This window comes from Alternaria ventricosa (genome assembly GCF_023758065.1).
Source record: "Alternaria ventricosa strain BMP 2768 chromosome Unknown scaffold_17, whole genome shotgun sequence".
Classification (NCBI taxonomy): domain Eukaryota; kingdom Fungi; phylum Ascomycota; class Dothideomycetes; order Pleosporales; family Pleosporaceae; genus Alternaria; species Alternaria ventricosa.
This window is the reverse complement of record NW_026055697.1, coordinates 527,091-548,287: the sequence shown is the minus strand read 5'-3', so window position 1 is coordinate 548,287 and position 21,197 is coordinate 527,091. Positions and strand designations below refer to the sequence as shown.

The following is a 21,197-nucleotide window of genomic DNA, read 5'->3' as shown; positions in this document are numbered from 1 at the left end:
TGGAGAAATGACTGAATTTCACGATCGACCATACCGATGCAGCGGTATCACACGGCAGTGAACTATGTTCTAGGTCGGCGCAAGGCAGTCACGTTCTCCGCTCTCCGGCCGATTGTGCGATGACAGACTTTGCGCGAGGCTGCGTAAGCACTTGCTCCAGATATCGGAGGCTGGAGAAGCGGGCCTGAATACGAGGATGTGTTGTCGTCAGATCCTTCGCGGCAGAAAAACAAAACGGGAAATATCGAGTTGTGATCCAGCCTCGAGCGGGGTGGTGGCTGGAGTATCCCGGGCTGTATCCATGTAGTGGATCCCGCGGTCTCCAGATCTTCGATGAGCTGACGTTGTAATAATCCGAGAAACAACCTACTCGAACGAATCAGAGCGAGTGACGCACTTCCGCGTGATACCGAAAGTTTCCGTGATCGTTCGGTAGTACTTCGCTCCATGTATACTGAAACGTGATGTACATATGTACAGATGCACACTGAACGAAAAGGGCAACTTTGGAGTATCCTGCGGTGAAGAACCCATCAAGCCTCAAAGTGGCAGGTGCGAGTGTTGAGATGGCAGGCCCACATATGTGCTGGGAAGGAGGCCTTAAGTGTTCAGACCCATGCTCTCTTTGACACGAACAAGGACGAGGTGAAGAAGCAAGTACGAGATAACGCAAGCATCTGCCGTGAAGTCCAACAGCCCAATTGCCAAGTTTATGTTCTTTCGATATGTTTATTGTTTATCATAGCAAGTATAACACGACGTATGGGTCGGCCCGCGATATTCGTCCGGAGCACTCGCTACGCGCTCACTTTTGCTCGCCCTGGCCGGAGCGCTCAGACTCAGCAATGACGTCGTCGCTATGTTGTTGTTAGTCTTGTCTTTCGCCAAGCTGTGATTACTGACATGTGCTTGTCCAAATCCTCCATGTGCTGCCTTTGCTGCTTGAGCTTGTCCTTGATGGCGAGGAGCCTGTTTGTTGTCAGAACGTTGTACTATGACAGAATTGTGTACCGGGTCGTTGCTCGGTCTGAAACGGTTCGAAGTAATCATCGGGATATCGGGATATACGGAGCTGGAGTACGTACTTGGCCTTCTCTTCTTGGCGGATGTAGAGCTCTTCACTAGCAGCCTCGCGCTTGGTGAAGGCGTCACTACAATACCGGTTAGTTTGGATGAAGGGTTTACAGTTAATGAGCATAGACTCACCCGCCAGCGGCACCAGTAGCCCTTGAAGCTCCAGAACCGGTGGATCCCTCAGCCATGCGGAGGGCGGAGGCGGAGAAGTAGCGAGGAGCGGCAATTGAGCGCGCGCTCTTGATGATGGATGTGCGAAGCATTTTGGCGGATCGGTGGTGAGATGAGATGCTGGGTGTTGGGTGGTTATATGCAATTGGTATGCTGAGGTGGAGTGATGGCTCGACATCTGGAAGACATGGGAGCTTGGACGTGCAAGTGCGTCATCGCCACGTGATTTCGAAGGGTCTCAACATCGTTGCCTGGCCCACTCGACAGTTTGGTACGCGCATGACCTCTTAGCAGAATACGCCTGTATATCTAGGAAGACCGGAGGGGTAACGTTGGAGACACGTCTGTCGATGTGTTGTTGAATTATGAAAGTTGCTTCAGCATAAAAAGCACAACAAGCACCATGTGACAAGAAGACTTCGGGGTCTGTATCATTACAACGATTGCAACAACATGGTCTTGACCTCAAGGCTCTCCGAACAGCATGGCATGTTTTTCGTTCAGCGTATGTTCGGCATGTTCACAGTCATCGCATCCATTGTCGGGGCAGAGCCAATGTGCGCTGCTCAAGGCCAAACGTGATGCCCAATGCTCGTAGTGAAGCCCGGTCCTTGTAGCTGTCATGGAAAGGGTGTACTGCGGGGCATGTTGTTCAGGGACTCGACGACAGCGTCTCCAAGGCGACTCTGCAAGCCTGTAAACAACAGCAGGTACTACGCAGGCCAGGAAGGGGCCGCTGAGGCGGTGGCGGATGGTGTTCGCCTGTCAGAATAGAAGGTCGCGCCAGTTCTGGGCCGTGTGAAACCAAGGATAGGCAGGCGTGATCGACGCCAAGACGAGTCAACTGGTCGGGTTCTCTCCCTCTCAAGTCCCCTCCTCTGATAACTCAACCACAAGCCGCCCTTGACCAAAACATCTGCACTTCACTTTCTTGCCAACACCACATCGCCGCCTCTAGCAGCCTACATTCCCTCTCCATACCAACTTTTCTCTACGTAAGTGCTGCTCCACTGCATTTCGTCACTCCCCCCGAATCCGCGGACAGCTGCAATTTGCGCCCCCAGCCGCAGTAAACAAGGCCCGCTCTTCCCATCAGCATGGCCGGCTGTCGAAATCGCCCGTCTCAAGTCGCTCGGCCGCTGTTGTCGTGGGTGTCGTGTATCGGCGCTCTTTTCGGAGACCCGTGGTAGCTCGAGCCGCCCCTCTTTGCGCCTCTGTTGTGAGGTGTAGAGTCCACGCAAGCAATTGGCACATCTCCACTTGCCGCATACTCCGAGCCCTCAACACAAACAGGACAGCCAGCGGACAGTCGACAACGGCCGCGAAACGACATTTTCTCCGATTACGGCCATAGCGCACATTGAGGGGCTTGCTCGTTGTTGAGCAACTGCGATAGCCACTGGTTGCACTTGTCGCGCGCTTCAACTCGATGTACATCAGCTAACAGCGATTTGCACAGACCACACATCACAATGGGTTACGAAGACTCCGTGTACCTGGCCAAGCTGGCCGAGCAGGCCGAGCGTTACGAGGGTAAGCGCACCACAAACAACGCACCGCATCGTGTCCTAACGACATGTGACAGAGATGGTCGAGAACATGAAGGCCGTTGCCTCCGCAGACCAGGAGCTCTCCGTCGAGGAGCGAAATCTCCTTTCCGTTGCCTATAAGAACGTCATCGGTGCCCGCCGCGCCTCGTGGAGAATCGTCACCTCGATCGAGCAGAAGGAGGAGTCCAAGGGCAACGAGACCCAGGTTACTCTGATCAAGGAGTACCGCCAGAAGATCGAGGCCGAGCTGGCCAAGATCTGTGAGGACATCCTCGAGTGCCTTGACAGCCACCTGATCCCCTCTGCTGAGAGCGGAGAGTCCAAGGTCTTCTACCACAAGATGTAAGGCACCACGTGCATTTGACTAGCCAGTTTGCTAATCACCATGTCTTTTCAGGAAGGGCGACTACCACCGTTACCTTGCCGAGTTCGCCGTTGGTGACAAGCGCAAGACCTCTGCCGACAAGTCGCTCGAGGCTTACAAGGCTGCTACCGATGTTGCTGCCTCCAACCTTGCTCCTACCCACCCCATCCGTCTCGGTCTCGCATTGAACTTCTCCGTTTTCTACTACGAGATCCTCAACTCGCCCGACCAGGCTTGCCAACTCGCCAAGCAGGCTTTCGATGACGCCATTGCTGGTATGTGAAGGACGAAGCAGTCGTTCTGAACAAGGCTAACGAATCTGCAGAGCTCGACACCTTGTCTGAGGAGAGCTACAAGGACTCTACCCTCATCATGCAGCTTCTCCGTGACAACCTCGTAAGTTCAGTCCGCAGTCCGTTTACCTCACACACGCTAATTCCTATCAGACCCTCTGGACATCGTCCGAGGCCGAGCCCTCCGGTGACGCCCCCGCCGGCGAGCCCGCCACCGACGCGCCCAAGGCTGAGAGCAGCGAGGCTCCCGCCGACGCCAAGGCATAAATACCGAAAAACCGATAACAGACGCAAAAATGGCAGGGGTTAGTGGTTATTGGTGCATCTTGGTAAACGGTTAATGATGGCTAGACTCATCATTTTCTACAGTAGTGGCATGAGAGGGTATATCCTAGGTGTGACTTTCAGGCCCCGGGTGCGCTTTGTTTAGACTCCAAATTCTCAATCCTGTCTACATCCTTTACCTTGGTGTCTTGGCCCTTATACCACTATACCGTCCTCTTCCTGCCTAGTCTCGTTGGTTTGATATGCTGTGTTTTTCAAGATTAGAGTGTGGCTGGATGGTGGCTATCGAAGTTCTGGCTCTTTTGCTGTTCCTACATTCTCTTCGAGACTTATAATCAAAGATATCCGCTTCTATTTGAGTGTTGTGCAAGGTGTGAAGTGAATGTTGTTTGTTGACTGGGCGCTCCTTCCGCATTGTACCGCTTACGTCACGTCACGCACGTGGTTAAGGTAGGTTGTGGTCGTGGCTTCCTCTCACCCTCACTCTTCCACCCTCCATCACCTTCTCAAAAGCTTGCACTGGACGACCGAGTCTGCAGCGAAGACCACGGAAGGCAAGGTAGCGCAAGAAATTGGGCGAGCTCCTTCTTTGTGACCTGCTCGACCTGTTTCTACACAAATAACTTTATAGGTGTTCGTATACCCTCTCACTGGCAGTTGCCAGGCTAATAGTCCTTTCGCAAGTTCGACCTTTTCTTGCCCTCGTACTACCTCCACTCCACCTCCACACGACGAATTCACCGCCCCGCCCGGGTTTGTGTTCACCTGCAGACTCAGTGCTAATACGCTCAAGTCAGCTGTAATTAAAGCAACAGCCATGGACGCAATCAGCTTGCTGCCACCGGCCCAGACCACCAACACCACGGTGGTCACTACGACAAAGACTACCGCTACCGCGACAACGACCATAACAACAGTCACTACAATCACGACCACGACGCCTCAGGGCACGACCGTCTTCACTCCATTCCGGTTCCTCGACTTGCCTGTCGAACTCCGAATCATGGTGTACGAAGAGCTGGTGGTTGTTGGCAAGGTCTTCTACACGCCTGACGACTACGCTATCGAGAACGAGAAACGTTTCAAGGACTGGGAATCTTACCGCGCTCCACGACTGGCCATACTACGGACTTGCAAGCAAGTTCACGACGAAGCTGAAGAAGTCTACCTGGGAAAGAACTTGTTCGTACTCCCGGACCAGTGTACGAAGAGGCAACCACTTGCAGGATCGGGTCTATGTTCCAATGCTGCTCGCAAAGATTCGAACATCAGCCAAATATCGTTTCACGACCGGTGGCTGTTCTCCGCTGCAGCTTCTCGTCTGATTAAGAATATCAGTGTAGCTATTAGCACACGTTCCGATGAAAGCTCGTCCCCATACGCTTATAACCACTCGCTTTGGGAAGATGATGGCGAATTCGACAGCATGGTTTCCACCGCCCGTCTTAATTACGTACATGATTGGGCGACAGAAAATATGGCAGACGACTTGGATGACTATATCGATGATCTGTCCAAGTTCTTCAGAAACGGCGAGAAGCTTCCATTGATCCGCCTCAACTATCTGGAGTTCGACGTGACCAATGCATACTGTCCGATAGGATGTTGTCGCATGGTCTGCCCGTTCTGGGGGCTACTTATGAGATTAGGACCGGACAAAACATCATTTTTGGGAGTGAGGAACGCAGTGGAAAAAAGCCTTATTATGGAATCTGTGCTGGAGTATTTCTACGACGTGTCTGAAGTGCTACCCGAAAAGCTCAGGGCGAAGTATGAAGCGGACGAGGAAGTGGATGAGAAAGAGATGAGGAAGGCGTTGGGCGTTGTCTGCAACCCAAAGAAATCGCACTGGGAGCAGTGGAAGGTTGAGACCAAGTAGGTAGCGGCAGTATGGAGGACATGATCACGCTGAGAGTATCAACCACATAGAAAAAAAACTGCACAGGTCTGCAGACTACATCAGGACAAAATCATGTAAAGTAGGTGACCCAACATCAACGTAGGCTCCAGACTGTTCAGTCTTTTCCTAGGTTGGCGTGGCTGGACTTGTCTAAGCCACGGTCAATGAATTGATCATCAGTCGGACAAATATCTTAGTGTTGAATAGCACTACACATTCAGATAAACCAATCTCTATGCTCAGCATATCCTCTGGGTGGACATGCAAGCAAGACGATTTTGTATCTCCTAGGTCGCAAAGACCATGTCTTGACAAGCATGTAGAAAGGCGGAGCTAGAATGACGAAGACTGATGACGTTAAGCACAACGAGAAGTAGGGCAATCACAATACACCACACGGTACGATGCTTTAATCAGAAAAAAAGCCCTCCCTCTGCATTTGTATTACAAGTCCCAAAATGTATCTACGCGTGCCACAACCTCGCGACGGCCTCGGTGATGCCAACGTCATTTGTCTCGAAAGAGTAGAGGGCAAGACCCAATGCGACAGTTCCGGCGCGGAGAGCCCACATGGCGGACTTTCGAACGAGGGGAACACGCTTGGTGGGGAAGTAGTCGATGATGCAGGACCTGGTTTACGTTAGCCACTGTAAGTCAACACAAATGTATTGTACATACTCAAATCCAATATGCGAGTGGACTACGAGGAGAGCGCAGAGAATCGAGTCGGAGAGCGGGTTCAGCGATCCAGCAGCAAAGGGCGCAATGGTCAAGGGAATCAGACCGGCCGAGACGATCCTCTCAAAGCTCCAGTGGTAGCTGCCGTGGGCGTAGTCGGGGTCTGGCACGGGGACGGGGTCGTTGGTGGTTCCGATGATCTTCTGGGGCAGCGGCGGCAGGATCTGGTTGCGCTGTGTGGCGTGGAAGGCGGCGATGCGGGTCGACTGGGGGATGGCTGAGCGCTGGAATGCTGGTCGCAGCGACTGGGCGAGCGGGCGGTTGAGGGTCGAGGTCGCGGTCGACAGCATGCGCTGCGAGGCCTGGGCGGGCGTGCAAGCTTGCCTGAGGAGGCCGGGACGCATGACGGAGGCCATTGTGCAGTCTGGTTGTCTGCTTGGGGTCGTGGAGGTCGCAAGAAGCAATATCGGGATCGCAGTCGTAGTTGACGACAATGCCTCGGATGTCGATTGCTGACGTCCCTGCCGCCCTCATTGGCCAGCGGTGGCAGCCGGAAAGTCCCGTGATCGCAGATTTGACGAAACTCATCCACCTCACCTAGGCCGCGCTGCAGCTGGACGTATCGACATCCACCCCAACCCATCACCGCCCCATCTCCCATCCCCTGCACAGCGAGCAGACGCAATGGCTTCCCGCCAGCTCGCCCTCAACCTGCAGCGCAGCATGCGCTCGCGCTCCGCCATCAACGCCGTCAAATCATCGCGGGCCTCGCCTCTGACCCGCGGCCTGGCCACGCCCGTGGCCTACGGCGCGAAGACCGAGTCGACCACCCTCGGAAACGGCTTCACGGTATGCCCGCCACTGTAGGAGGATACAGGACTGCAATTGACCCGCCTGCGCAGATCGCTACCGAGCACTCCCCGTGGGCCCAGACTTCGACAGTCGGTGTCTGGATTGACGCTGGAAGCCGCGCCGAGACGGACAGGACCAACGGCACTGCCCACTTCCTGGAGCACCTTGCCTTCAAGGTACGGACACTCAATGGCAATGGCCGGGACAGCACGCTGATTCATGGCACAGGGAACCCAGAAGCGCACACAGCAGCAGTTGGAGCTCGAGATAGAAAACATGGGCGGCCACCTCAACGCCTACACCTCGGTACGTCATACGGGACGAAGAATTTCCAGGGCCGGATACTGACCAAAACAGCGCGAGAACACCGTCTACTACGCCAAGGCCTTCAACAACGACGTCCCCGCCGCCGTCGACATTCTCTCCGATATCCTCCAGAACTCCAAGCTCGAGGCCCAGGCCATCGAGCGCGAGCGTGATGTCATCCTCCGCGAACAGGAAGAGGTGGACAAGCAGCTCGAGGAGGTTGTCTTCGACCACCTGCACGCCACCGCTTTCCAGGGCCAGCCCCTCGGCCGCACCATCCTCGGACCCAAGGAGAACATCCAGAGCATCCAGCGCGCCGATCTCGAGAATTACATCAAGACCAACTACACCGCTGACCGCATGGTCCTCGTTGGCGCTGGTGGCATTCCCCATGAGCAATTGGTCGACCTCGCCGAGAAGTACTTCGCCAACCTCCCCTCAGAGCCCCAGGACTACTCCGCCAAGTCCGCTGCTGCTGAGCAAAAGGCAAAGCCCGACTTCATCGGCTCCGAGGTCCGCCTCCGTGACGACACCATGGGCACCGCCAACATCGCCATTGCCGTCGAGGGTGTTAGCTGGAGCGACCCCGACTACTTCACCGCGCTCGTCACACAGGCTATCGTCGGTAACTGGGACCGTGCCATGGGTACCTCCGACTACCTTGGCAGCAAGCTCAGCAACTTTGTCTCGCAAAACGCCCTCGCCAACAGCTTCATGAGCTTCTCCACCAGCTACTCGGACACTGGGTACGTCATAATCGAATGATAATTATAAATATCCGCTAACAAACCCAGTCTCTGGGGTATCTACCTCACCAGCTCCAACCTGACTCAGCTCGACGACCTCGTCCACTTCACCCTCCGCGAGTGGTCCCGCCTCTCCATGAACGTCACCTCCGCCGAAGTCGAGCGCGCCAAGGCCCAACTCAAGGCCTCGATCCTCCTCGCCCTCGACGGCACCACGGCCGTTGCCGAGGACATTGGCCGCCAAATCGTCACCACCGGCCGCCGGTTATCGCCCGAGGAGGTGGAGCGCGTCGTCGGCCGAATCACAGAGAAGGACGTTATGCAATTCGCCCGCAACAGACTGTGGGACAAGGACGTCGCTGTCTCGGCTGTGGGCCAGATTGAGGGTCTGCTCGATTACAACAGGATTAGGAATGATATGAGCAGGATGCTTTCATAAACAATCTTGAGAGAGAGAAGGGGTGATGAAGGAAGGTGGAAGAGAAATATGTGCATAGTAAGATGATTGCTGTGAAAGCGTTTTTAGACGGCATAGGTTACTATTGTAGTTTTTTGTATGAAGTACTTGACCGGATTGCATTTTGACAAGATCTTTTTCAAAAATGCTCGTGGCGTGCGGTGTATTTTTGATGTGGCTGCGGGTTGGATGTTCCCAATCAAATTTCATGTACATCAACACTCTACAAACTTGACACAACCCTCTACCGTCTATCTAAGGCGCCAGATTTTCAATCACCAACCAAACCCCCTCGTTTCTTTCTCCCTCTTTCTCAACCTCTCCTCTCGACATCCCTCCAGCAGCCATCCCTGTCTTCACCCCCCTCTTCTCCCTCTTCACCTCCTCCCTCGCATCCCGCCACTCCCTCTTCACAGCCAATCTCTCTTTCTTCAGTTCCTTCCTCTGCGCTTTGTACTCTTTCTTCGCTGCTTTGTACTGTGGGTCCTTCTTCGCTTTCTTCGCCGCTTTGCCTTTGCCCTTGGTGTTGGTATCAGCGTGTTTGGCTTTGAGTTCGCGTTTCTTGGCTTTGTGGTCCTTTTTGAGTTGGCGGTTTCGCTGTTTGATCTGGCGGCGTGCGAGCTTGAGGGCTTTGGTCTTGTCGGTGGTGGCGGGGGTGAAGTCGGAGTCGGAGTCGTAGTCTGAGTCTGAATCTGAGTCTGAATCTGAGTCTGAACTATCAGATGAGAGGGAGGAGGTATCGTCGTCGTCATCCACGTCCTTGGCAATAGCTTTCCCCTTATCCTTCGTGTCGGTAGGGTATGCCGTGTCGATTTTGCGGTCGCTATATAGCACGCCTGTCTCTTGTCCCGGCGGTGCAGCATAAGCAGGTGGGAGGTCGTTGTGGACTTGCTCGTACGAGGCAGGACCTGAGATAGTAGGCCCTCTATTGCCACTCATACTCACACTTGCACCTGCATTTCCACTTCCACCTGCATTCCCACCTCCACTTCCACCAGCATTCCCCCCAGCCATCCTACCCACCTCCACCCCAAAAGCACTCGCACGCTTCCCAATCTCCACACCCAAATCACCCATATGTCTACCGAATTGCTCACCAATCTTGCCTAATTCTTTGCCTACTTCTGCCCACTCGTTTCCGGATTGTGGGGGTCCACGTCCGCGTCCACGTCCGCCACGAGAGGAGCAGCCTCCTCTACCGAAGAAGGCGTTGCCTCGGGGCCCGAAAGGTCCTCGACTGCCGCACCCGAAAGGCCCATACCCGGGAGCGCCGAAAGGACCGTTACCGGGTGCACCAAAGGGGCCATGGCCTGGCATACCAAACGGCGACCAGTGACCGCCTCGTCTGCCACGCGGATGATGGGCGCCTCGTCCATGTCGACCGTGTGCGTGGGGGGATTCCTCTGGAGGTCCGGGGATGGAGTGAGGAGGGTCTTCATGTGCACCAGTAGATTCGAGACCGTTGTTTCCAGCATAATCAGACGAGCCAGTAGCCGTCGTATGACCCGAGAAACGTTCACTCATCTCATGCAGCTTAAGCACTCTCTCGCTCGGCATGGGCACTGCGTCCCCGTCGAGAGCTTCGATCCAGGGGTATAATTGCCTTGCACGCCATTCAGCCGTTGCAGTCTTATCGGCCAGGTTGGCGAGAACGCTGGGTTTGTGGCCTGCGGGTATGGGTAGCATGTCTAGAAGCGCAGTCTCGCTGCGGAAAGATACCACGAGACCTCTTGGCGCGAAGAAAGCTTCATTCGCTCCTCGGATGTAGTCGTGTACGATGCTGGAAGGAAGGCCTTGATGTGTCGGTTCAAGAAGCAAGTCTTCAGCCGTCGTGTGCGCCGCTGTGGTCAGGACTTGTAGACCGTACAAGAACTCAGCAAATTCGGCTGGCTTGATGGAATGTCGGTCCAACACTTCGGCGTACGCAACTAGGAAGTATACGTGTTCGTCTGCACGTCTTGCTGGTCCTGCATGCTCGGGTATCGCGATGATGCGGTTTAGATGCGGTGCATACTGCGCCCTCGCATCTGGTTCTTCACGGCTGAACTCCAGAGCTTGGGCGAGCAGGTCAGAAGCTAGATCAGGCTGTTTCTCTTTGCTGCTTGAGGAAGTAGATCCGCTATGCACTCGTCCCACTGCGATGTTCTCACTCGTACTGACATGCTGGACTGGAACACTGGTGGCCTTGTCGTTTGTATGATTCGCATAATCCGGTGCTTGCTCCTGTTCACTTGCCGGATCTGTTTCTTCGCCTCTTACGCGGTACTCCCATACTTCTGGCTCGTTTGGTCCTTCGTTGGTGGTGATGCGGTGGGCTTCGATTTGGCTGGGGTCTACGGGCGCGATGCCATGACGGGTGTCGTGGACGGCTTGGTCCCGCGCCTCGTCGTAGGATGGTGGCAAATCTTCATATTGTGGACCGCCTGGGCTGTGGACGGGGGTTGGCTCGAATTCATTGTCTGAGGAGTCGGCGACTGATGTTGCACTTGGTGTGAATGCGACGTTGGACTGTGATGATGTCGATGGGGGTGGTGGGTTGGAGGTGAGGTTGGTATTGGCGGGGTATGATGGTGGGCCGGCCATAGTTGAAGTAAATCACAAAAGGCCAGTATTGATTCAATGTGACGATGTAAAGTAAGACGTGGGACTTAGAGAAAGCGTACTTAAAGTTGAGGCGTAAAGGTCGAACTAGAAGCTTGTTTATTCGTACCTACTCCACTGCCCTGCACAGCCTCACAGGAAGCTGCTGCCTTCAGATGCGGGGGAGATGCCCAATCGCAACTTCCAACTCAAAACCACGCGTTGCGTCTAGCACTATTCAACGCCCAGTAAGACGACACAACCTGTCAGATATGACGCGTGGGCAAGAGAGCCGCAGCTGCGCAGCAACTTGAGATGGGAAACGGCGTGTGAGAGCGTGGGGCTGGCCGTGGCGTAAGCCTCGGGCGTCTTTGTGGCCAAAGAGCCAATTACAAAACCCAAGCCTCTCCTGTTTCGGCACACCAAGATGTCAGCGCTGATATAGCGCATCATGTGTGTTACAGTAGAGCATGTAAGAGTTCGATGTGTTGGCGGAGTGCGCGACGTCAAGTATACCTAGGTAGCTTTGGTCTTCCCTTCCACTTTCGTCGGACTTGCTCGGCCTAACAACACGGCCTTAAGGTCCACACGCGATATCTAGGGTCAACTCGCTTTCGGCGTGGAAGTGATCGCGTTACGGTTACCAAAACTACTAAACAACACGATTGTTGCGGCGTCGAGTGCGATCGCTGTGTTGGTCTGAAGAGCAGGTGGCAAGAAACACACGCGAAGACGCATCATCACGACTAGCATCATGGAAGACGCTCCCACTGTAGCAGTCATAGGACTAGGTAGAACACCTCTGACTTGACATAACAAAGCAACTAACCGAATCTCTCAGGACCGGCTGGCCTCGTAGCATTAAAGAACCTGCGGGAAGAAGGATTCCACGCCACAGGTTTCGACCGCAACGACCACGTCGGCGGATTATGGCAGTACTCGGAGAAAGAGCAAACGTCGGTAATGCAAACCACAACCGTAAACGTCTCAAAAGAACGATCGTGTTACACTGACTTCCCCTATCCGGACGACGTACCGTCACATCCAGCGGCTACGCAGGTTCAGCAATACTTGACAGACTATTCGAAGCATTTCGGATTGGAACCATATATGCGGCTTAGTACTGCCATTGAGCAAATCACGTTTGATGATGAGCGAGAGAAATGGGTTGTAGATGTGAAAGGTGGCAGGAAGGAGTACTTTGATAAAGTCGTTGTAGCGATTGGGGGTATGGTTGGTAAGGCCAGTCTGCCAGTCATAGAAGGCGTGGAAAAGTTTGCTGGACCCAGTGTACACTCGCAAGCTTTCAAGCGGCCGGCAGACTACAAGGGGAAGAGAGTCATGGTTGTAGGGTTCAGCAACAGTGCCGCGGATACATCTACCCAGCTGGTGGGAATAGCAGATAAAGTGTATTTGGCACATCGGCATGGAGCTCGAGTTGTAAGTCGAAGACTATCTGTCGATCTGCAAAGGTATTGAGACTGACAATGGTCTTGTAGTTCCCACGGCGCATAAAGGGTGTCCCGATAGACCACACGCACAACCTACGTCTCGCCACCTTCCAAAGTCTCGTCATAAAATACTTCCCTCGCCTCGGCGAGTTCCTCTTCGATAAATTCCTCAAGAAACTGCAAGACCAGAGCTTCAACATCCGCCCTGAATGGCGCTTCGAGCCCGCAAGTAAGGTACCAGTGGTATCTGATACGTTGGTCCCCTGCCTCGAGGACGGCAGCATCACATCAGTCGCAGGCATCAAACGCATTGTGAATGCTACTCAGGTAGAGTTGCAAGACGGGACAAAAGTTGACGTGGACGCAATAATCTGGTGTACGGGCTACAAGTACGACTTCAGCATGATCGAGCCGCGATTCAATCCTGAATGTCGGCCTCAAGCGTGGCTCGACGCGCCGGGCTCGAATGGGAAGTCACTCTTCCGTCTCTACAAGAACGTGTTTTCACTCGAGAAGCCGGATAGTCTGGCGTTCATGGCTGCTGTACACATAACGATTAGTGGGTTTAAGATTTTCGGTGAGCGACTCTAGGTATGGTGGTTAGGCGAGACATGTGCTGACGACGATTAGACTTGACAACCATGGCTATAGCCCAGGTCTGGGCGGGAAAATCCTCTCTACCATCACTTCCGGATATGAAGCTCGCTGTGGATGAACACCACGTACGGCTAGCAGAGACGGCAAAGCGTGTTTACAACTTGTCGCCAGGGCAATGTGAGACAGGTGATTGGGTCGCGGCCATGGACGATCTTGCCGGTACGGGTGTCAATGAGTACCTGGGATACGGGTGGAAAGGCTGGCTGTTTTGGCTTCAGAACAGGAAGTTCTGCAACCTGCTGATGGGCGGGATATGGAGTCCGCACATACATCGCGTGTTCAGCACAGGCAAGAGGAAGTGCTGGGATGGGGCGAGGGAGGCGATTGAGAGAGTAAACGAGAGTGTTGCTAAGATGAGGGAAGAAGAGAAGAAGAAGAGCGGTTGACGACAGCGAGGTTCTGGTTCGCGAAGGGGCCAGGGCGTGCTCGAATGTTCTCTCATGAGCTTCCCCACACATGACGACAGGCTGTATCACGAGGGTCCATGACTGTCACTTTTTGCATGGCGCAGTACATATGCCTCGCGACGAATATCTCGAATATCCTCTATAGCTACCGACTCGAAATAAACATTATCGCATTCTTACACGGCCATTACAGTTGTCCAGGTGACGTGAAAGGGTAAACCTTGGTCGGCATACCACAAGGCTGACGGTCAACCAATCGCAGCACGGGCCGTTGCACAACAGCTGGGGAAGGCGCGACGGGCAGCAGCCAATTTCGATTTCTTTCCACACGCCACGCCGCAGACACTGAAACACGTCAATCGCGAGTTATAGAGTTATATGGGCAGAGGCATTGTCTGCACCGGAATACACCACGCGAACCGCTTTCATCCAAACCTCTACGAGCCCGGAATGGCGACGCAGACGCTACACGGCTCCTGCGCGTGCGGACGCAACCGCTATGTCATTGAGATGCCGACACAGCAGATTCGCCAGGCCGAGCTGCGATACGACAATACCTCTGCGTCGCGTAAGTACACGCCGAGTGTTGTGCAGCCCAAGTCTGCTTTGGGTTGCCGCACGCTACTCTCCAACACGGTGCTAACAACATCACAGGACACCACTCAGCGAACCCCCTCACACTCTGGCTCCGCGTCCCTCTGCCATGGTACACCTCGGCGACGTTTGCCCAATACCCCGACGAGACGCGCCTGAGCATCAAGCGCAGCTTCGTCAACCCCTACACCTCGAATACCCGCCGCCAGTTCTGCGGATACTGCGGCACACAGCTCTCGTCATGGAATGAGCGGACGAGAGACGAGGCCGAGCACATCTCCCTGACCGTCGGCAGCCTGCTCGACGAAGACCAAGACATGCTAGGCGAACTCGGCTTCCTGCCCAGCAGCAGCGAGAGCAGCGACGACGAGGACGAGACATCCGTCGCCGGACCCTCACGGACAAACCGCTCGCGCACAGTCGTCCGCTCAGAACCGCAATCGCGAGGCGCGCCCTGGTTCGAAGAGATTGTGCGCAACACCCGCCTGGGCCGCTTCAAGCAGCAGCGCGGCGGACACTCCGAGAGCGGCGTGCACGTCGAGTGGGAAGTCACCGAGTGGACCGAGGGCGACGACAACGGCGACGAGGGCAGCGCGACGCCTAGCAAGCGGAAGATTGGCGACGTGGACGATGCCGAGGATACCGAGATGCGCAGCGCGTGAGCCTGCTTTCTTTCACACGGAATGAGTTGGATCGAAGATGGATTGAATATGTCACTAGAAACGGATATCGCTCACGCGTAAATGAGGACGAAACGTATGTAATCACTGGACCTCTGGCAGAGCGACATGACATGGGACACGGAGTTGAAGGTGCGTTTGTTTATCTTGTGTACAGTATCTAAGAAATATAACCACAGGAAGGCTGTAGTGACATGCGCTATATGCTATGTTTGTTGTTTTGTAGTTGCACCCCATTGAGCTGTAACTACAAAACAAGAAATATAGCATATAGCGCATGTCACTACAGCCTTCTCATCCGGCGCATGTCACCTAAAAAGCTGTGGTGACAATGCACTGGACGTGGGTGGACCAATCTACTTTCTTTTTTTCGCTGAAGACATTTGTACTTCCCGACCGCACAGCCATTGTCAGCGTATCACACCTTGTTTCTCCATGGATCTCGAATTTACGCCCCAATGTCACTGCATCGCATGGTATCAAGTCGCACGACCAATGGAGGACTACCAGAGCCGCTTAGCACGCGTGGGGGATAGCGCGGGCGTAAGCGGCTCGATGGACGCCCGTCTTCCGTTCTGTCACAACACGCATCAAACCCACATTCCAGACTTCATGTGGGGAGAGCAGAGAACAGCATCAACCGTTGTAAATTCCCTAATGATTCTTCAAGCCCGGAAAAAACTTTCCACCAACATCTCCCGATCCACCTCCAAACTCCAATTCGGAGTAATCATTCAATCACTTATCTCGCCTTACGCCACCTCGTTACCCAAGATATCTCCGCATCTGAATGCGCGTATCTCCCAGGATGCCTCTCCACCAAACCTCACTCTGCACTCCTCATTGGTTGGGTCGTTCCTGGATCCATAACCCCGGGATCTTTACTTATCTTACACCCCTGGCCACCTCGCTCGCCTGAAGGTCTCTTATCAGTTCGACATGCGACACAACGTGATTAGTGTTCCCTGATGTCTGATATCCCGTCACCCGTCTCCACGGTATCCATTCCAGCTGCGGGAGTGCGGAGATGGTCGGATGCGAACGTTGCACTTCGCTACACTCATGTAGCCTGGTCTTTTTCTGGGTTGGAATGGTTTGTTGGGTCTGACTTTGGCGTGACGGCCGTGACCGGGGCGTAGAGACGGCATCTAGCACTGGGTACACAGCTACTAACTCGAGATTGCATGGTTGCTGGTAGGGCTGCTTTATCTGCCCGTCTTGGAAATGTTGTCGCGTCGCTTAGCATACGTACTTACGTGTAGATGTCACTGTTATGTTTTGACACAACACAACGTAACGACAGAGATAGAGGCGTGCGAAGTCGCGGGCCGTCATAAGAGTAAGACGTGAATTGCACATTTCCTTCCTTCTTCTCCCGTGTCATTACACTCTTCTCAGCCAGAATCATCGTCCTTTCTTTCGCCATCGTTCTTTGCTTCCTTATCTCTTGGGCGGGACGTTTGCTAGTTGTACGATTCCCGCGTAGGACCGTTTGATCTGCGATCGACACGGCGAGTCCACTCGATTGCTCACTCGCTTGGACTTGATCGATTGGTGGTATTAATCTCCGGTTGGCCGTGGCTAGACAGAGAGGAGGGTTGTTGACGTTGCGACGGGTCTTATCGCTTTTGCGTGTATCCTGGTCATTAACGACCTCCTGTTTACGCATTGCATCACGTCGCAATAGCAAAACTTCCACGGTTACCGGCGTATCGTCCACGCTGTACTACCACTTCCGAAGATGGATCTAGAAAAGAAATCTGCTGAGAAGCCAAGACCGGAGGACATCGATGAAGCGACAGGCGTTGGCGAAGTCCTGAACGCGTCGGGTCACAAACAGGAACTTGAGAGGAATTTCAGTTTACTGAGTATCTGTGCGATTGGGATTACGACGGGGAATGTTTGGGCTGCGTTGGGAGGCTCTATCGTACGTCTGTCCTCTTCTTTGGTACGCATTAATGGGATACAAGATGCTAACCTTGCTTAGGTCATCGCACTCTACAATGGCGGCCCAGCAGGTGTCATCTACGAGTTCATCGCCGTAGCATGTTGCTACTTCATGATCGCGGCGTGTATCGCAGAGATGGCATCTGCAATTCCCTCATCAGCGGGTGTATACCACTGGGCATCCGTCACAGGCGGAGCCAGATTCGGTAAGGTAATCGGGTTCTACGCTGGCTGGTATGTATCACCCAACCCACTTCAACAAACGACATGATATAAGAAAAGAGCACGACTAACACAACACAGGTGGAACGCCCTAGGCTGGATCTTCGGCACAGCATCCATCTCCTCCATCCTCGCCAACCAAATCATCTCCATGTACGGTCTCTTCCACCCCGGCTACGCCTTCGAGCGCTGGCACGTCTTCATCGCCTACCTCATCATTACCTGGCTCGCCTGCTTCGTCGTCATGTTCGCCAATCGCGCGCTGCCTAAACTAACGAACATCGGACTCTTCTTCATCCTCATGGGTGTGTTCGTTACCATCATGGTCTGCGCCATCATGCCTAGTAGAACCGGAAAAGGGTACGCGACCAACGAGTTTGTCTGGAAAGACTGGCAGAACCAGGCTGGGTGGAAGAGCGATGGATTTGTGTTTTGCGCGGGCATGTTGAATGGGGCTTTTGCTGTGGGGACGCCGTGAGTTTATTCCATGCCATCCCATTCCCTTCCTTTCCCCCATCTTAAACCCACCACTGTTGTTGAAGTCAAGCTCCTAACCATTTACCCACAGCGACTGCGTATCCCACCTCGCCGAAGAACTCCCCTCCCCCCGCACCAACATCCCCAAAGCCATCCTCGCCCAATACACCGTCGGTTTCCTAACCGCCCTCCTCTACCTCATCACAATCTTCTACGCCGTAAACGACCTAGACAGTCTCTTCTCAAACCCCTGGCCCTTCCCGCTCGCCGAGCTCTACCGGCAGGCCACAAACACGCATGGGGGGTCCCTCGGCCTCTTACTCGTCATCTTCGTCCCGACATTCTGTACGAATATCGGGTGTTATATTACGTCTGGCCGCATGCTGTGGACGCTGGGGAGAGACGACGCGACGCCGTTTAGCAAGTGGGTGGGCAGGGTGGATAGGAAGTGGGAGAATCCGTTTAATGCGACGTTGGCTTGTGGGGGTATCAACACAATCCTCGGATGCATATACATCGGTAGCTCCACAGCCTTCTCCGCCTTCGTAGGGTCCTTCATCGTGCTGAGCTCGATGTCGTACCTCGCGTTCATCCTACCCAATATCCTGACCCGGCGCCGCCACGTTATCTCAGGCCCGTTTACGATGCCCACACCTGTTTTCTATACGGTGGCGAGTATAGCGTGTGGATACATGGTTGTGTGGATACCGATTTACTGTTTCCCGTTCGCGGTGCCGTTTGATACTACGACGATGAATTATACGAGTGCGTTGGTGGGCGGGGTTACGATTTTACTTGGGGGCTGGTATGTGTGGATTAGGAAGAGGGGGTATGTTGGGCCGAGGCGGTTGGTGGAGACGTTGGGGAATGGGGAGACGACTATTGCTGGGGTGGAGGGGAGTGTGGCTGAGAAGGTTTGAGCGCGGGATGGGCGTGTGTACATAGGGGATGTATCAATATGAGAGAGAATGTTGTTATAATTGACTCAAAACTGGAAAAGTGCTACTTTTGTTACCCATGAAAGAACTGGGCTGAATGAAGGGGGAATCACACTACCAAAGTACCTGCCATGTCGTCCGACTAAACCCAACAATCTGACTAAACGCCTCATCTCTCTTCTCGACCTCATGCAAGATCCATTCATCGCCTTCCCGATTCAGAAAACGCAGATCCCTATCACACTCCTTGAGGACCTTGATCATTCTCTCCTGATATCGGTCTTGCTTCTCCAGATGGTGGATCTGTACATATGGCAGCGAGAAGCGGACATCATGTGGGGGACGTTTTGCGACGAAGCGCACTCCTGTAGCGTTGATGATGAGATGGCCTGGTGTTTTGTCGTAGTGCGAGGGGTAGGATGCAAAGTCTTGGTTTACCGGCGAGACTGAAGTTTTGGAACTAGCCGTATCGTGCCGGGCGGCTGCTTTGTCGATTGCATTTTGCTTCTCGTTGACAACACGCAGGCCTTCGGCTTGTATATACTGTATCGCCCATTCTGCGTGTGTTGGGATGTTCCAGAACAACCGTTTCGATGGCGAGACGAGAAGGCGGTAGTTCGGGAAATTAACCGAGACGGGAAAGAGGCAGAAGAATGTGAAGCCGGCGGAGAAGGTGGATATCTTGATGAGCAGCCAAAGTGGTGTGAAGACCGTGACGAGAATCGCAAGAGCCAGAATGACGATGACAGCCAGTGTACGTGTTGGTTTCCGCCACTCGTAGAAATTGCGAACACTCTCGAAGAAGTTCGCCAGATCGGCTAGTTGGACGATGAGCCAAGGGCCTAGATCTTGGAGGAGGTCGTGTGCCCAGTTCTCATCACCTTGTTTCTCGATGAACTCCGTCAGTGACAAGGCTGTTCTCTCCACATCTTCCCTGTGCTTGATGTCTTCGCGGAGGTCTTCCATAGACGGAGCATTCCAGCGTCGCTCGCCAACCAGATACAGCAACGCTGTCATGACACCGGGTAATAGCAGGTTGAAGTACCAGAGTATGAGGTAGATCGCTAGATATTTTGTTGTCTCGAGTGGATACTCCCAGCGATATACGCGACGGGTGGTCATGATGAACTCCTGGAAAGGCGATGTCGCGACGATCAGGCGCTCGATGTTCGGCATGATGGTCTCTTTGCTGGGAGTCGGCGGATCGGATCCGTAGCCTATGTACTGGCCACCATATCGATGAGCGTAGTAGTCCAGTAAGTGCAAACCATACCCTTTCCAATCAGTGACGGTGCGGTCTGTGGCGTCTTTCTTCTCGAAATCCTTTCTGGGCTTGAGGACGGCAGTGTCTCGTGGAATGATTCTGATCTTCGTCACATGGCGGTCGAGCGACCAACGCACATAAGTGCTTTGTCGTTGGTCGAGCATCTCAGCGAGACTTTGCTGAGCTTGTGCCTTCTCATCCTTAGTCGCAGCCTGGTTCAATATAGTCGCTGCATTGACCAAATCCACTTCCTGGCCATGAGGGACTTCGCTTACAGCTATGTTTGCTGCGACTTCTTGGTTTCCTGGAGTTTGTAAGTTAGTAAAGCGCTAGGTATGTGTTGACTGAGGATTTGCTCGACCTAGCACATTGAGATCATGCGTAGTATTCGTCACTTCTACATGCGCAAGTGAAATAAGAGTCGCCTACCTTGATTCCATCCCTTAGACTTGACCGTATCGATAGGGTTATGCAAGAGGTCTTTCAAAGTATGCTTCTCCGCTGCCGTAGACTTGTGATCAAGGCGTGACTTGGACTGCTTCACCTCCGTCGTATCGACAAGTACCACAGCATCTGGATCAGGCTCTTCGATTTCATCTTCGGCTTTTGCGATATGCAACGTCTTCCTGATCTTGACACCGGCAGTGTGTTTCTTCTGCCGAACCTTGTTGACTATCCTAGTAGTAGGGGATACAGGTGATGGGTCGCGTGGGTGAGGTGTGTCGTCATTGCTGCTTTCGGAGCGACTTCCGCTTATTTCGATCTGACCTTCATAGGTAATGTGTGAGCGATCGAGTCCAATGTGCAACTCGTCGACTTGAACGAGCTCTTTGTCAATGTCCATGGTGGCGCTGGGCCTCGGTTAGTCGCGCGCGACGTGCGCAGGCTAGATTAGCAGATGTATATCAAGGTGACAATGTTGCATTCAATACGATTGTGTTTTGATGATATTCCGTAAAGATTGTTGTTCTCAGGTGAGTCTATAGGCGCTGACGTCGCCCCGTTCTCCAAGCCGCTGGTTGCGTTTGCTCATCGAACAGGCGCCGCGGAGCAGAGAGTGCGACGACGTCATCGCGTCAGCCGTGACCAGCAAAACGAACCCGTGGCGTGAATGAGAGGCGCGAGCTGGCGAACGCGGCATTGATTACTGCCTAGAATGTCGCGATGGTACGTTGATATTCGGACGAGGTCTAGAACCTTGTCCGAACCCTGATCGCCCTAAATTCCTGGATGGCGGATCTGTCGGCAGGAGAAGGTGCGTCCAACCCTGAGGCGGGGCAAGGCTGAACACCCCAGCAACTCAA

General features: G+C 53.8%; 10 protein-coding genes across 10 annotated transcripts; 6 read left to right on the top strand and 4 right to left on the bottom strand.

Annotated features, from left to right (window-relative positions):
• Window positions 1–805: 805 nt before the first annotated feature.
• Window positions 806–1,337, bottom strand: J4E93_008644 (uncharacterized protein; the record flags this gene model as incomplete). The annotated part of the gene is made up of 4 exons (XM_049346542.1): window positions 806–857; window positions 904–969; window positions 1,086–1,151; window positions 1,207–1,337. The coding sequence occupies 4 exons, from the start codon at window positions 1,335–1,337 to the stop codon at window positions 806–808; spliced, it is 315 nt and encodes a 104-aa protein (XP_049196432.1).
• Window positions 1,338–2,717: 1,380 nt separating this feature from the next.
• On the top strand, window positions 2,718–3,719 carry J4E93_008643 (uncharacterized protein; the record flags this gene model as incomplete). Its single annotated transcript, XM_049346541.1, has 5 exons — window positions 2,718–2,778; window positions 2,831–3,137; window positions 3,193–3,434; window positions 3,485–3,555; window positions 3,606–3,719. The coding sequence occupies 5 exons, from the start codon at window positions 2,718–2,720 to the stop codon at window positions 3,717–3,719; spliced, it is 795 nt and encodes a 264-aa protein (XP_049196431.1).
• An 835-nt stretch (window positions 3,720–4,554) lies between these two features.
• Window positions 4,555–5,616, top strand: J4E93_008642 (uncharacterized protein; the record flags this gene model as incomplete). The annotated part of the gene is made up of 1 exon (XM_049346540.1): window positions 4,555–5,616. One exon carries the CDS (start codon window positions 4,555–4,557, stop codon window positions 5,614–5,616), a length of 1,062 nt encoding a protein of 353 aa, XP_049196430.1.
• A 485-nt stretch (window positions 5,617–6,101) lies between these two features.
• On the bottom strand, window positions 6,102–6,731 carry J4E93_008641 (uncharacterized protein; the record flags this gene model as incomplete). The annotated part of the gene is made up of 2 exons (XM_049346539.1): window positions 6,102–6,267; window positions 6,316–6,731. The coding sequence occupies 2 exons, from the start codon at window positions 6,729–6,731 to the stop codon at window positions 6,102–6,104; spliced, it is 582 nt and encodes a 193-aa protein (XP_049196429.1).
• A 268-nt stretch (window positions 6,732–6,999) lies between these two features.
• J4E93_008640 (uncharacterized protein) lies at window positions 7,000–8,658 on the top strand (the record flags this gene model as incomplete). Its single annotated transcript, XM_049346538.1, has 5 exons — window positions 7,000–7,164; window positions 7,218–7,343; window positions 7,396–7,473; window positions 7,525–8,219; window positions 8,268–8,658. 5 exons carry the CDS (start codon window positions 7,000–7,002, stop codon window positions 8,656–8,658), a joined length of 1,455 nt encoding a protein of 484 aa, XP_049196428.1.
• A 273-nt stretch (window positions 8,659–8,931) lies between these two features.
• Window positions 8,932–11,259, bottom strand: J4E93_008639 (uncharacterized protein; the record flags this gene model as incomplete). Its single annotated transcript, XM_049346537.1, has 1 exon — window positions 8,932–11,259. The coding sequence occupies one exon, from the start codon at window positions 11,257–11,259 to the stop codon at window positions 8,932–8,934; it is 2,328 nt and encodes a 775-aa protein (XP_049196427.1).
• Window positions 11,260–12,010: 751 nt separating this feature from the next.
• Window positions 12,011–13,750, top strand: J4E93_008638 (uncharacterized protein; the record flags this gene model as incomplete). Its single annotated transcript, XM_049346536.1, has 4 exons — window positions 12,011–12,047; window positions 12,098–12,645; window positions 12,756–13,284; window positions 13,338–13,750. 4 exons carry the CDS (start codon window positions 12,011–12,013, stop codon window positions 13,748–13,750), a joined length of 1,527 nt encoding a protein of 508 aa, XP_049196426.1.
• Window positions 13,751–14,149: 399 nt separating this feature from the next.
• On the top strand, window positions 14,150–15,027 carry J4E93_008637 (uncharacterized protein; the record flags this gene model as incomplete). The annotated part of the gene is made up of 2 exons (XM_049346535.1): window positions 14,150–14,339; window positions 14,426–15,027. 2 exons carry the CDS (start codon window positions 14,150–14,152, stop codon window positions 15,025–15,027), a joined length of 792 nt encoding a protein of 263 aa, XP_049196425.1.
• Window positions 15,028–16,786: 1,759 nt separating this feature from the next.
• J4E93_008636 (uncharacterized protein) lies at window positions 16,787–18,611 on the top strand (the record flags this gene model as incomplete). Its single annotated transcript, XM_049346534.1, has 4 exons — window positions 16,787–16,972; window positions 17,033–17,226; window positions 17,296–17,688; window positions 17,783–18,611. 4 exons carry the CDS (start codon window positions 16,787–16,789, stop codon window positions 18,609–18,611), a joined length of 1,602 nt encoding a protein of 533 aa, XP_049196424.1.
• A 132-nt stretch (window positions 18,612–18,743) lies between these two features.
• On the bottom strand, window positions 18,744–20,737 carry J4E93_008635 (uncharacterized protein; the record flags this gene model as incomplete). Its single annotated transcript, XM_049346533.1, has 2 exons — window positions 18,744–20,197; window positions 20,323–20,737. 2 exons carry the CDS (start codon window positions 20,735–20,737, stop codon window positions 18,744–18,746), a joined length of 1,869 nt encoding a protein of 622 aa, XP_049196423.1.
• Between the last annotated feature and the right edge of the window lie 460 nt (window positions 20,738–21,197).